This window comes from Capra hircus, chromosome 10 (genome assembly GCF_001704415.2).
Source record: "Capra hircus breed San Clemente chromosome 10, ASM170441v1, whole genome shotgun sequence".
NCBI lineage: Eukaryota > Metazoa > Chordata > Mammalia > Artiodactyla > Bovidae > Capra > Capra hircus.
Window position 1 is genome coordinate 2,353,112 of NC_030817.1, and position 13,839 is coordinate 2,366,950.

General features: G+C 52.4%; 1 protein-coding gene across 4 annotated transcripts in view; it reads left to right on the plus strand.

The window, feature by feature from the left end:
* Positions 1-13,839, plus strand: part of FOXN3 (forkhead box N3) — a 448,726-nt gene that overhangs the window by 400,294 nt on the left and 34,593 nt on the right. For 2 of the 4 annotated variants that reach the window (XM_018053854.1, XM_018053855.1), the window contains one exon: positions 11,721-11,786. The exons of the other annotated variants lie outside the window; for them this stretch is intronic. In XM_018053854.1, coding sequence (XP_017909343.1) covers positions 11,721-11,786 — 66 coding nt within the window. The remainder of the gene's footprint in view (positions 1-11,720; positions 11,787-13,839) is intronic. 4 annotated transcript variants of the gene reach the window in all.

The following is a 13,839-nucleotide window of genomic DNA, read 5'->3' on the forward strand; positions in this document are numbered from 1 at the left end:
CCCCAGACGCAACGCTGAAAACCGTGCTCTGGCTTAGCACATGTATTTCTGGAATGAACACAGAGGATGTACAGAAGGAAGTCAGCTCCGGCCTGGACTCCGCTCCTTTGGAAGCCTGCTTCCCTGCTCCGCTCTGCCTCCGCACTTGGCCGCCTTCGTTCCTCGGTGTACTGGCTTGGTGCTTTTATGGACCTGTTCTCTAACTCTTGTATGCTATGTGGTTGGAAAGTCAGGAGCTCAAGTCTTTTTTTTTTTTTTTTCTTCAAGCACATCGAAAATAAGAGAGATCCTCCCACATAGCCTCAAGACAGAATATTTGTTCCAGGGATGCAGACATTCCCCAAAATTGTTCTGGAAAACTTCTGGGGTTATTTTTTGTTTTTTCTAGTTTTGGGGGTTTTTTTGGTTGTTGTTGTTTTTTTTTTTTTTTTTTTTTGTCTTCACAACCAGTTTCCCATTTGCCCACCGGAAGGTCAGCTCACTGCTTCATAGTTACACTAAGGTGCAGAGATCTCCCACCCTTAGGGTCAATTGCCTTCTCAGCTGGTCGGTATCTCCTTTAGGACTTCTCTCCCAGTAGCATACCGTTAAGTGTAAATCTTCTTGAGTGGAAAACTTAATCCTTTTTATTTCTGTGATGCTTGTCTTTGCAGTCTTAATCTTGAATCTACATTTCCCTGTATTTCCATATTTAATTGTGTCTAAAGTGAATTACTTCTTAACAACGTCATGAGATTTTCTGTTCTCAGCAGTGAATGGATGGGGCCGGTGTCTCTTTGTATGCAATTGAGAAGGCGTGAGGCAGCGAAAGTGGAATTCTAGTCTCCTCGCCGTATCCACCTCCTTCGCAAGCCTTAGAAAGCGTAGGACATCCCAGGAGCCAGCTTCGAGACAGGCGTTCGCTTAAGTTCGCCTTCAGGAAGGAAACAGGTGCTTTGTTTTCATGTTTCGATCAGTGTATTTCGTAGTGTAAGTTGTTTCTGAATAGACATATTTCAGAGAACTGCGCGCACACACACAGATACCAAGCAACAGATGAGCTTTTATCCTTTTTCCCCTAATGTATTTGGGGGTGAGGATTAGACGAGGAAGCATGAAAGGCTTTAAAACCGCGGCCCAGACAGAGTTCAGTGACCAGTAATCCTGTTGCGAGAATCTGCAGCCTGGATTCTCTCTGGAATTGTGGAGGCAATGGGTCGGCGGCAGTGAGCACCGTTTCTGATGAAGAGGGCATCCCAGTCCCCCGGGAGCGACGTCGGGGCTCTGGTGCAGCGCGGGCAGACTGAACCGGAACGGGGGCCTCCGCCTCTCCAGCGGGAAGTGCGTTTCTCCCTGCTTTGGTCCCTCTTTGTGTCTAAGACTCGAGTCTCTGATGGAGAAAGAGCTGGGCTCTCCCAGGACCCACTGGCCTGTGGAGGCACAGTGGTGTCAGCCCGCTGTCGTAGTCCTGTGTGTGAGTGCAGGGAAGAGAGCCTGTTTGTCTCCTTCCGCTGTTTATTAGGGTAGCCCGAGCAGATGATTCCTTGGCGGTCCAGTGGTTCAGACGCCACGCTTCTACCGCAGAGGTGCACGGGCTTGTCCCCAGTGGGGAGCTAAGATCCCCCACGTGGGCAGCACAGCCAGCCAATAAATAAGCAACGACAAAATGATCACTCTTTTTAAATGTACCCCAAGCAGATTTTAAGTGACTAGGTTTTGTTGCTGTTGTGGTTTAATCGCCAAGTCCTGTTCGACTGTTTTACGACCCCATGGACTGCACCACACCAGGCCTCCCTGTCCTTCACCATACCCTGAAGTTTGCTCAGATTCATGCCCACCAAGTAGCTGATGCCATCCAACCATCTCATCCTCTGCCACCCTCTTCTCCTTTTGCCCTCAGTCTTTCCTAGCATCAAGGTCTTTTCCAATGAGTCGTCTCTTTGAATCAGGAGGCCAAAGTATGGGAGTTTCAGCTTCAGTCCTTCCAACAAATATTCAGGTTTTAGTAGTATATGTTTGTGACTCTTCATCTGAGAAAGGGTGACCAAAGCACGCTAACGTATTTGCTTTCTTGGAGCTGAAAGCAGGCAGGAGTCCTTCCTTCTCTGGCCGACTTCTGATCAGGACAGGCACTCAGTCGTGTTCCTTCTCTGGCCGACTTCTGATCAGGACAGGCACTCAGTCGTGTTCCTTCTCTGGCCGACTTCTGATCAGGACAGGCACTCAGTCGTGTTCCTTCTCTGGCCGACTTCTGATCAGGACAGGCACTCAGTCGTGTTCCTTCTCTGGCCGACTTCTGATCAGGACAGGCACTCAGTCGTGTTCCTTCTCTGGCCGACTTCTGATCAGGACAGGCACTCAGTCGTGTTCCTTCTCTGGCCGACTTCTGATCAGGACAGGCACTCAGTCGTGTTCCTTCTCTGGCCGACTTCTGATCAGGACAGGCACTCAGTCGTGTTCCTTCTCTGGCCGACTTCTGATCAGGACAGGCACTCAGTCGTGTTCCTTCTCTGGCCGACTTCTGATCAGGACAGGCACTCAGTCGTGTCCAACCCTGCGATCCTGTGGACTGTAGCCCCCGAGGCTCCTCCGTCCATGGGATTCTCCAGGCAAGAATACTGGAGGGGGTTGCCATTTCCTTCTCCAGGGGGTCTTCCGGACTCAGAGATTGAACCCTGGCCTCCTGCCTTGCAGGCAGATTCTTTACCAGCTGAGTGATAGGGAAGCCCATTCATAAGAGATTTGCTGTTATTGCGTAGTCACCCAGTCATGTCCGACTCTTCGCGACCCCATGGACTGAAGCCCGCCAGGCTCCTCTGTCCGTGGGCTTCCCCAGGCAAGAATCCTGGAGTGGGTTGCCATGCCCTCCTTCAGGGGGCCTTCCCCACCCAGGGACCCAGCCCAGGTCTCCTGCATTGGCAGGCGCGTTCTTTACCTCTGACGTTCATCTGGAAACCCACTGCACCGAAGCGAGGGAGCGCGTTGACACGCCCTTGGACTCAGGTCCCTGGGGTGCAGACACAGGGTCAGGGTGGGGGCTGCACGTGTCCCTCTGGGCCCCTCGCCACCCCCGGACTCACCCAACCACCCATCACTACTGACTACAGGCTTGTTTCCAGCTTCGTGGGGGATCCCTCTCTGGGGATAGTGTAGCCCACGGGCTATAACAGGCAAATTATTTTGTTTTTCATTTACTTCCCTCACCCCACCCACATCCCCTGACTGCAGACAGGTTCTTGGAATACTTGTCTCGAAGTAAATGCAGGGAGATGCTGAGCATCGCTCCCAGGCGTAGAGTGTGACCCTTGCCCACCGTGCAGCTACCTGAGGGTGGAGCTCAGTGTCCAGAATGGCAGCTGCCCCTCGTCTCACTCTTGAGGGCAGCTCCTGCTGAGGTGGCTGATCTCAGCGTGGGAAACGCTTTCTTCAGTTCAGCTGAAAGACCATCTAAGGCCCGAGAACACAAGGATGGTGGCTCGTTGCCCGGGATGGCGTGCGCGGTTCAGTACATAGAAAGCATGGGCTGAGGTTTAGTTCTGACCTGTCCTCACTGATGACCGTCGTCACCTACCAGGCCTGGGGAAATCGAGGGCTCCCTGGTCCCTTCTGAAATTCTGGTGAGTCAGTGTAATTTATACACACGTGTGCCCGATGTGCAGAGTTCTCACGTTCTTCCAGTTCTCAAGGAGCAAGACGGTTGAGAGCCAGGCGGGTGGTTGCTGTGTGCCTTGGGGCACTGATGCCAGCGTTCTGTGTGGCATTAAGTCTCACGCACCTGCCGATGTCACTCTGAGATGGGCTCTTTGCCTCTGGAAAAGTGGCTTTGCACGTCCACCCAGTTGGAGACGCTGTGCAGATGGAAGTCTTCAGCTGTCACCGGGGACAAGCATTGCAGCGCCTGGTGGGGGCCAGGCCCCCAGGAGAACCGCCGGGGATGGGGAGGGCTTGGTGCAGGAGCTGCCAGGAATCCTGTGGCCTTTGCTAGAGGAGGAAGTGGCTTCCGGTGGGGCCTGGGCAGGAGCTGACCTTCCAGTTGGTGGGGAGAAGTGATAGCTGGAGAAGGGAAAAAACGGCACCAGGTGGGTGCCCGGGAGCCCCCTAACCACCTAGATGGATGCCCGGAGGGTTAGCCTCTCAGATGTGTGAGAGTGATATCACCCAGGAATGCTGACAGCCGTGCCCCAGGTGTGCGTCCAGGCCCACGGTGCCCCCGGCATCCCAGCGGGCCTTGCGCCCCCACCTCGGGGACCCCCAGCCTGAGCCTGTCTCCAGCTTTTGGACTTGGTGCGCCCTTCCTCCGGGACGTTGGTGTGGCCAGGTCGTCCGGTGCCGGGGCTCTCGTCGGAGCCCCCGTTCCCATTCCTACCCCTGCAAGCCATCCCCGCTCAGAGCTGGCTTCCCGGTTTCCGCCGGGTGGTGGGCCTTTGCTCTCGAGGAAGGCAAGACCAAACAGGTTTCCAAAGGGAGGAAGTCCGGAGTCTGGAAGGCTTCGGCCTGTCCCCTCTGCCCAGCATCAGCAGCCCCTCCCGCCAACCGCCGATGCCCCTCTGCTCACGGCCAGCAGGCCCAGCGGCACCAGTCAGAGCCTGCTCGCTAGCTGCCCCTGCAGGCCTTGCAGCAGGTGCCCCTTGGGTAGCTTCTCTGTGGAGCACTCGTTTCTGGCAGCCATGAGCTGGAAAGCGGAAGTCAGGGAGCGTCGTGGGCGGAGCCAGGAGCTCGGTGCAATGCGGTTTAAAGCCGGTCAGAGTATCGCAGGCCTGCGGCCCCCCAGCAGCCTTGGAAAAGGAGGCCGCTCAGATCCAGCAGAGGAGCCTGGTGGGCTGCAGTCCATGGGGTCGCTGAGGGTCAGACACGACTGAGCGACTTCACTTTCATGCATGGAGAAGGAAATGGCAACCCACTCCAGTGTTCTTGCTTGGAGAATCCCAGGGACGGAGAGCCTGGTAGGCTGCAGTCTATGGGGTCGCACAGAGTCGGACACGACTGAAGCAACTTAGCAGCAGCAGCAGCAGCAGGTCCAGCAAAACCAAAGTCACTTGTTCATCAGCTACAGCCTCCGGAGCCAAGGCCAAGCCTTCTCAAGCCTCGCCTCGTGCTCTCCATCACAGTCACCGATGAAATACCTCCTCCGGACCTCCCTGGCAGTCCAGTGAGAGTCTGTGCTGCTGGTGCCGAAGGCGTGGGTTCAATCCCCTGTCAGGGAGCTAAAATCCCACAAAATTGACAAAAAATTAAAAAATGTTTATTTAATTAAAATGATGAGCTGGGGGCCTCCCTGGCGGTCCAGTGGTTAACGCTCTGCATTTGCTGTGGGGCTCGCATCTCTGATGGGGGGCTAAGATCCCACAGGCTGTACGGTGCAGTCTTCTCCCGGTACCCAGAAGAAATCATTTCCACAGTTTGGTAATATAAGCCACAGTCTTTTTTTTTTTTAATCCAAACAGCTGAACAGTTGGTTCTGGAAACTTCATTACCTCCTATTTCACTATAGGGTAATATAATTGTGTCTATACCTTCAGGAGAAAGAGGGTTCGAAAATATCTTTAAAATGTGTGACCATTTTTCAGTCTCATAGCGCAGAGAGGAGGCAATGTGATAAGACAGCTGTATTAAAGATGAAAATTGAAATGGGCCACTGGGAACCGGGCCAGCAGAGAAGTAACATTTGCTACTGAAGCCTGAGAAGCGAGTTTTTTTTTTTTTTTTAATGTGGGATTAGAGATCGGCTTGGATTTGAAGATGGGTGTTAAGCGTCCATGATGGCGTACTTGGTGCTCTACTGAGCCAACCTAGTGGTAAGTGATATGGCCTCCAGTGTTAGGGTGCTGAGCTCAGTACCCCCGGGGCCCCCTTCAAGAACAGAGGGTGCTGCTGTCTCAGTCTCAGTCCCCAGACATCAGAAGGTTGGCTTCTGCCAAGTGGATCTTCATTCCAAAAAAGAGTTCCTGGCCAAAAAAACATCTTCCTCTTTCCTTATGCTGTAAGCCAGGTTGAGCGGCGTGGGGGCGGCAGAGAGACTTTGCCAAGTCGCTTCAGTCATTTCTGACTCCCTGACCCCATGGACTGTAGCCCACCAGGCTCCTCTGTCCGTGGGGTTCTACCGGGGTGGGTTGCCATGCCCTCTCCAGGGGGTCTCCCCACTCAGGGGTCCAACCCTCGACTCCGGTCTCCTGCGTTGGCAGGCAGGTTCTGGGAAGCCTCCCCAAAGTGTGCTCGTGAGGACGAGCGTGGGGAGCGAGGGCTGTGATGGGCCGGGGAGGGAGAGACGGGAGCCTCGCTGCTCCGCGGGGCAGGGCGGGGGCACTGTGCCCAGGCCTCGTCTCCAGGCCTCGGGACCCGTGGGGAGAAGCCGTATGAGGGCCAGGCTTCTGGCTACTAGGGCTTTGTGCTGCCCGCCCAGAGTCTTCAGTCCGAAGGAGAGGCCACGTCGCTGCTAGCCCTGTGGTCTGTTTTTCTGCCTGAAAAAGTCATCGCAAAAAAACTTCAGCTGATAGACACTAATATGAAAGCGTGCCAAGATCTGTCGTTAACTGAAAAATAAGGGGGAAGAGTTCTTTCCAGAAAAGTATTTTCCATAGGAACCAATTTTTAAAAAATAGATATGTGTGCATGAGTGTGTGTGCGCTGGTATTTCAGCAAACGCCTATGTTTGTATAGACAGTTTCTGGACAACTGGGCGAGAAGCTGGAACTCTGGGACTGGGTCTGTGGGGAAGGAAGGCATTTACTCCTCACGTTATATCCACTGAGTGTTTCGTTTTTGTTTTTTTCCACAATGGGCGTGCATTGCTTTCTTGATTTTTTTGTTTTTTAAGGGAAAAAACTTAAACATTTTAATAATACTGGGCTTCCCTGGTAGCTCAGCTGGTGAAGAATCCCCCCGCGATGCGGGAGACCTGGGTTCGATCCCTGGGTTGGGAAGACCCCCTGGAGAAAGGGCAGGCTACCCACTCCAGTGTTCTGGCCTGGAGAGTTCCATGGACTCTGTAGTCCACGGGGTCGCGAGGAGTCGGAGAGGACTGAGCGACTGTCACTTTCAGCAACTCTTTAGGGAGGAGAGATGGAAGGTTGTCCTCTCTGAAGGCTGGAACACACACAGGAGGTCAGGTTGTAACAAGCATAACGGCGTGTCTTATGCATAGCAGAGGCTCCAAGAGACTTTCTGACGGACACGGCTGGCTGCCTGAGGCCTTCGGGCTGCCTGGGGTTCTCCCAGCACACCTGGAGCCAGAGAGGGTCCTTCTTGTATTGGCCCGTATGGTTCTGGAGGTCTGTGCTTCATCAGCCTGCCAGATAAAGAAAGAGGTCTGGGTGATCCCTTCCATTTTCGTTTATTTGGATCTGAGCATTGAGCCCAGATAATGTTTATACTTGATATACCAACATGAGATTTTTAAAAAGGTGCCCCACAGGATACAGTTCTGTGCAACTTTGGGGGTAGACAAAGATTTTTTAGTTGGGATACAAAAATCATTGAGAAAAATTTATCAAAGAAAGTGATAAATTGGACTTTAGAAAAATTTCAAACTTTTGCTTATTAAGAAACGCTGTTAAGAAACTAATAGACGCCGTGGATTGAGAAAAACGTGTCTCCCAAAGGACTTCCGTCTAGAATGCGGAAAAAGCACTTAAAACTCTATAGTGAGAAATTAGCAACCCAGTTTCAACACAGGCACAGACGTGAACAGGCTTTCCGCAAAAGAAGATATACCCACGGCTGTTAACACATGAGAAGCTGTCAGCACCGTTTGTCAGTGGGGAAATGCGAGTTAAAATCACCAGGACGCACCATCACATCTCTAGAATGGCTCAAGTTTTATTGGCAGTTTCAAGTGTTGACACAAGTGTGGAGCCACTGGAACTCATACGTGGTGCAGCCTCTTTGGGAAAGAATCATCTTCCTGTAAAGCTGAGCATACACTTATCAGCAGTTACCCAAGGGGATGAAAGCGTATCTTCTCAAAAGACTGGTTCAGAAATTCACAGTAGCTTTTTTTTTTTTTTTTGGAAGATCCCAAACTGGAATCAACCCAGTGGATAAACACACCTTAGTGTATCTATACAGTGGAGAGCTAGGGGGGAAGAGCAGCGATAGGAAAGAACTACTGACCCTGCTTCACGGACGAGTAGCAGAAAGCAAGTCTGCTGCTGCCCAGAGCAGCGGGCCAAAAGGAGACCTTGGCGCGCAGGACATGTGTGTCTTAGCTCTACTCTCTACCTTGACTGTGGTGGTGGTCGCACTCGATGTGAGAGCTCAACGATGAGAAGGCTGAGCGCCGAAGAACTGATGCTTTCAGACTGAGGTGCTGGAGAAGACTCTTGAGTCCCTTGGACGGCAAGGAGACCCAACCAGTCCATCCTAAAGGAGATCATTCCTGGGTGTTCGTTGGAAGGACTGATGCTGAAGCTGAATCTCCAGTCCTTTGGCCACCTGATGAGAAGCACTGACTCATTGGAAAAGACCCTGATGCTGGGAAAGATTGAGGGCAGGAGAAGGGGACGACAGACGATGAGATGGTTGGATGGCATCACTAACTCAATGGACTTGAGTTTAAGCAAACTCTGGGAGATGGTGAAGGACAGGGAAGCCTGGAGCGCTGCAGTTCATGGGGTCACAGAGAGTCAGACCTGACTTAGCAACGAGGAGCAACAAGCAGTGGTATAAAATCTGTCATGCTCGTCAAACTGTCCCCCCAGGATGAGTCTCGCTGTATCCCCTGGGGAAGGGCTGACCCCGTCATGCCAGGGAGTGCACACCTGCACAAACACGCTTCCTCACCGCTTTTTCACACCGTTCTGTCACACCGTTTGCTGATTCACCTGCCAAGAGGTCGTGATGGAGGCATTCGGGGTCTGCTCTCCATTCCACTCTGCTGCCTCTTCAGGCTTAGACTCCCAGGGAGAATGGAGAGTGGGACTCAGGAGCTGATGATGAATGAAATAGCGAGAAGGCTGGGTGTTACTTACCCCCAAGTGCCTGGAGACCAGCAGGAATGCCAAGATAGCAGCGGGCTTTTTATCTCTGGGGCCTTGGGCATGGCGAATCCGGGCGGAAGACAGGATTGGAGGGCTTGTCCTGAAGCGCCTTATTTTTACTTCGCTGTGTGTTCGCTGGCTCGATGGGGGCTGGTGAGTTAGGGCTGGAGGCGGATGCCGTGTGGGTCTGGAGCTCCCCGCCGCCGTGCTGTCCTTGGGGCTGCCCCGCGGAGGCTGTGATGCGGATGCTGTCTCTCGTTAAGGCTCTCTTTCTTCTCTTAGCATCTCTTTCATTGTATCTTCCCACCTGAGGTCCCTTACACCTTCCTCCTGAGGTCAGCTGTGTGTTTGAAGAGTATGGAACTACTTTCTTTCATTTTCTGACAAAACGGGCAGGAAAAGCCTCAAGACTCCTTACCTGTGTTTCGTCTTGTTCTGTCCCCATCAGACCTCCTGGTCACTCAGGAAAACTCCAAGTGGGAGTGGCCAGGGGAGGTGGAGACCCTCCGGGCCGGCGAGCCCTGGGTTGCCTGCAACACTTGCCTTCTCGAACACGGGAAAGAACTTTTGCTTGCTGAGGGGAAACATGCATATTTCCTCAGTCCTGAGAAAGGAAAGGCCTCTTCCAAAAAGGAAGGCTCAGCCCGCGCCGTGACCTCCCGGGAGCTGCCTGCTGCCCGTGGCTGGTGGAATCCCAGCAGTACCTCGGCACTGTGAGCCCTTTGTCTTGGTGGGGCGCTGAGAGGGCAGGCGCTGCAGCAACCCTAGCTGCAGTGAGTGTAGCTTTCAGTTTTTTGATTCATTGTTCAGCTTATATATGCATTCACATTTTAAGATCAAGGAGAATTGATGACTGTTTTAGGAATTTCACCCCAGGAGTTGTCAAATGAAATAATTTACCTGTTTCTCATAAAATGTACTTATCAAAATGAACTTGCACTCCATTGTGGAGCGTGAGTAATGGGCCTCCTGCAGGTGGAATAGGAAAAGGCTGCAGGGTCTAGTTCACTTCCTTAGTTTTGCTTCTTTTCTTTTTTCCTTTTTTGAGAGATTGTCTTTTGGAACCAGCATCGTCCATATTATTGATCGCCTGTGGGGTTTCATACTGCATCACATCACTTCCCTGGAATTAAACTGTTCCTGTATAGTTATGAAAAATGTACTTTAAGAAAAGCAGTTTAAAGAAAAGGCCGTTTTCTAGCATAAAAACCCTAAATAAAGTGCCATGGAGCCATCAGCAATAAAGTGAATTTTGGGGTGTATAACTTGTACGAGAACTGACACGTGAGGGGCCCCCACCGTCGTCCGTCGCTGGTGCTGGGGACACGGAGGTGGCGGTCTCCAGGGACAGGCTGTGGCCGTCGACTCCCCGTGTGTGCGTGGGGCTTGGCGGCGCCTGTCGCGTGGCCTCCCGGCCCGGCCGGTGAGCTCCAGCCCGGGCAGCCGGGACGCCGCGCCGGCGCAGCTGCTCCTTTCAGCCCGGTCAGCGACCGTTCTTGGGGGTTGTTTACCGTTGCCATGGTGACTTTCATTTCCATAGCAGCAGCGCTGCTGTTTCTCAGAGGAAAATGAATTTAGTTATAAAAGGATAATATTTTTCTGTCTATATATAAGCAGCCATCTGTCAACCGGTGGATCAGAAAGGATTCAGAAACCTATTAAAACGGATAGCAAAGCAGTGATGAGTTGGTTTTTTTTTTTTGGTCCCATATTAAAAGCAATAATAGATGTGGAAACAACTGTTGTATGTTCAACATCAGGACCACGATTTTTTTCCCTATAGATTTGAAGTGTGTGCGTGTGCGTGTGTGTGTGTGCATGTGTGTGTGTCTGTGTGTGTGAGGCCTTCACCACCTCCGCCACTGCTGTGACAGCCTCATGAAATACAGTTTACATTCTGCTGACGAATGGGAGTGACCGAGTGCCTCATCTGTGCCTCGCTAGATGCAGGTGCGGCTGGTGCTTTCTCCTCTTGATGCCGTGAGCATCCCCGCCCCGTTAGAGATTCCGGTGGCTGAACGTTGTGTGGTCACCCACTCTCCTGCCCCTCCACCCCAGGGGGGCAGGCTGAGCGAGTGCGGAGATCAGCAGCTCCTCAGGAGCGCACGGCGCAAACGTGAAAGGAGCGCGGTGCAGAGGAGCCCGCCCTGCGCCCCTTAAATCTCCTTCTCGAGCAGCGTTCTTCCTTGCACATCCAGACGGGCAGGAAGTCACCTTGGGGAATGCTCCTCTAGTTTCTGCGTTCTTAATGGATTTCTTTCTTTTTGACGGTGTTGGGTGTTAGATGCAGCCCACGGTATCCCTCATTGCGGTGGCATCCTTCATTGTGGCGAGAGGACATCTTTCCATTGTAATAAATGGGCGAGAGGACTTTCCATTGTAATAAATGGGCGAGAGGACTTCTTTCCACTGTAATAATAAATGGGCGAGAGGACTTCTTTCCATTGTAATAAATGGGCGAGAGGACTTCTTTCCACTGTAATAATAAATGGGCGAGAGGACTTCTTTCCATTGTAACAAGTGGGCACTCAGGCTCACTTGCCCCACAGCATGTGGAATCTTAGTTCCCCAACCAGGAAATCGAACCTTCATTCTCCTGCATTGGAAGGTGGATTCTCAACCACTGGGCCAACCGTGGAAGACCCAAGTTCCTGGATTTTTTTTCTTTTCCTCTGTTGTGTTCATAAACTGTAACTTGCGGGGGAAGAACACTCGAACACACCAGCCCCGTTGTAAATAATGTTGTTTATTGGTTGATTTTTCCAGATCCTGACATTGACGCTGCCACTGCCATGATGCTTTTGAATACTCCCCCTGAGATACAAGCAGGTTGTGAGTAGATGCTTCTATAGCCTACAGCACCGCAGTTTGTGAACTTGACCTTCTCCTTTACATACCAGGCCATAGGAAGAGCTAATGCCCAAGCAGACCGCCCCCCGCCCCCACCTTAGAGAGCCACTTTGAATTACCGCAGTGCGTGATTCCATACATGTGCACAGAGAGATGCAGCCACGCACATGTGTGACTGAATGCTTAGGTGTGCTTCCAAGATGACAGAGTGCTAAGGTAATTTCAGGGCTTGAGACTCAGGGGCAGGGAAGGGGACCAGGAATGAGTCCCAGAGAACAGACCCTTTCTCCTTCAGGAGCTATTCCTGGGAGCTTGTCGTTTCTGCTAGAAGAGGCTGCAGGGGCCCGGTTCACAGTCGTGGGACTCAGCAGGACCCATTTGTAGACATGCCTGTCCCCTTGGGGACCTCATGAATAACAGGCTCCTGTCTTAGGGTGAGGAGAGGAAAACCTAGCAAGGTGGGTATGCAGGAGCTTGGAACAGCCTGCAGAGGGCAACACTGGGGTTCTCCCGCCCCATGTCGTCCTGTGTGCACGGCCACACGGACAGAAGGGCAGGGTTGCTTCTGAGAAGCGGGCTCCCGGCTCCACCTCCCGTCGGCCCTCCTGCAAGGCCCAGCTGAAGACATCCCTGCTTCCTCCCTGGAACTGCTCTTCAGGCACCATCCGATGTCTTCTCCCCACCTCTGGAGCTAGCGTGTTTTTAGAATGGTCTCCTCCCCCAGTGATGACCAATGACCCAAACGCAGATGTCAGTCCCCTGTCCTCCCAGCGGCCACGTCCCTCTCCCGGCGGAAGCCTGTTGATCAGACAGCCAGCTCAGCCCCTGCGGCCTGTTCGGCCCGTTGGCAGGATAACAGCGTCACCGCCTTGCTGTGCGTGGACTTGTGGCATGCCGCAGCCGACCCCCTCCAATGCCCACCTGCCTCGTTCTGAGCGCCGCCCGGCCTGCTAAGCAAAGGGATCCCACTTCGGGAGCTTGTGGCATCTCCCGCAGGAGAATGTCTGTCCCTAGACCCTCCCCAGCTGTCTGATGTCGAGTTCTAGACCATCCCTCCTAGCCTGCCTTTAGGAAATTGGCTCCATCCTTCCTCCCCGTCCCTTGGTTTAAAAGACCCAAGAGACACAGCCAGGCGTCCTCAGGACAGTCATCTCTCTGCCAAAGGCTGCGGTTACTTGGTCCTGAAGGCACAGAATCCTCATTCTCTCTTTGCTGAGCTCAGCTTGCTGGCCGTTGAAATAAAGACTGCCCACACCTCCGAGAAGGAATCACCACTGCTAAGCAGACACAGAGCCGGTGCAGTCCTGTAACTAGCAGTTAACCTGTAGTGTGGGTTTTAAAGGATGTTTGAAGTTACACGGAAGTGAAAACAAAAAACTCGGTTCTCAGATATCTCTTGCAGGAAGAGAGTAGACCAGACTGTAATCCAGTTATGTTCTGAAACAGTTTCTGAAATCAAGGTGGATAATTCATCACGGGGCAAGCGTACTGACTTGATCAGAGCTACATAAGGTTTGGGTACCTTCCTTTGTACCAGTCACTGCCTGCAGTGATCATTGGTTTAAGGAAGTTATTTTGATGAACAGGAATAAAGGCGTTAAGCGAGGAAAGGCCAGGGGACTGGTCATCAGCGATCCTTGGCAGTTTTATAAAGGTCTATTATCCCTAGATTCTTGATCACAGATAGAAAACGGTTGATCCTGATGAGTGAAGAAGTTGTTTTCAGTGTTCTCATGGCTAAATGAGCTGCTCCCCTCTCCCTTACACGTGTTGTAACAATTTTTTTTCAGGGTGTCTGTAGTCTTATGTGTGTTGGGATGCTGAACTTGGTTTTCCGAGCTCCATGTTCACGTTGTGAAGCTGTGGAGTCACATAGGGCTTTCCCACCTCGCTCTGACTACTGTGAGAAGCCCAGCCACAGCCCTGGTGAGCCTGCCAGGAGCGGGCTCTAGCGTCCTGGTAGGAAGGGACCGGGCAACCCACAGAAGTCTGGAAGGAGACAGTAGAGAAGTCAGTTTAATGCCTGGGCATCAGC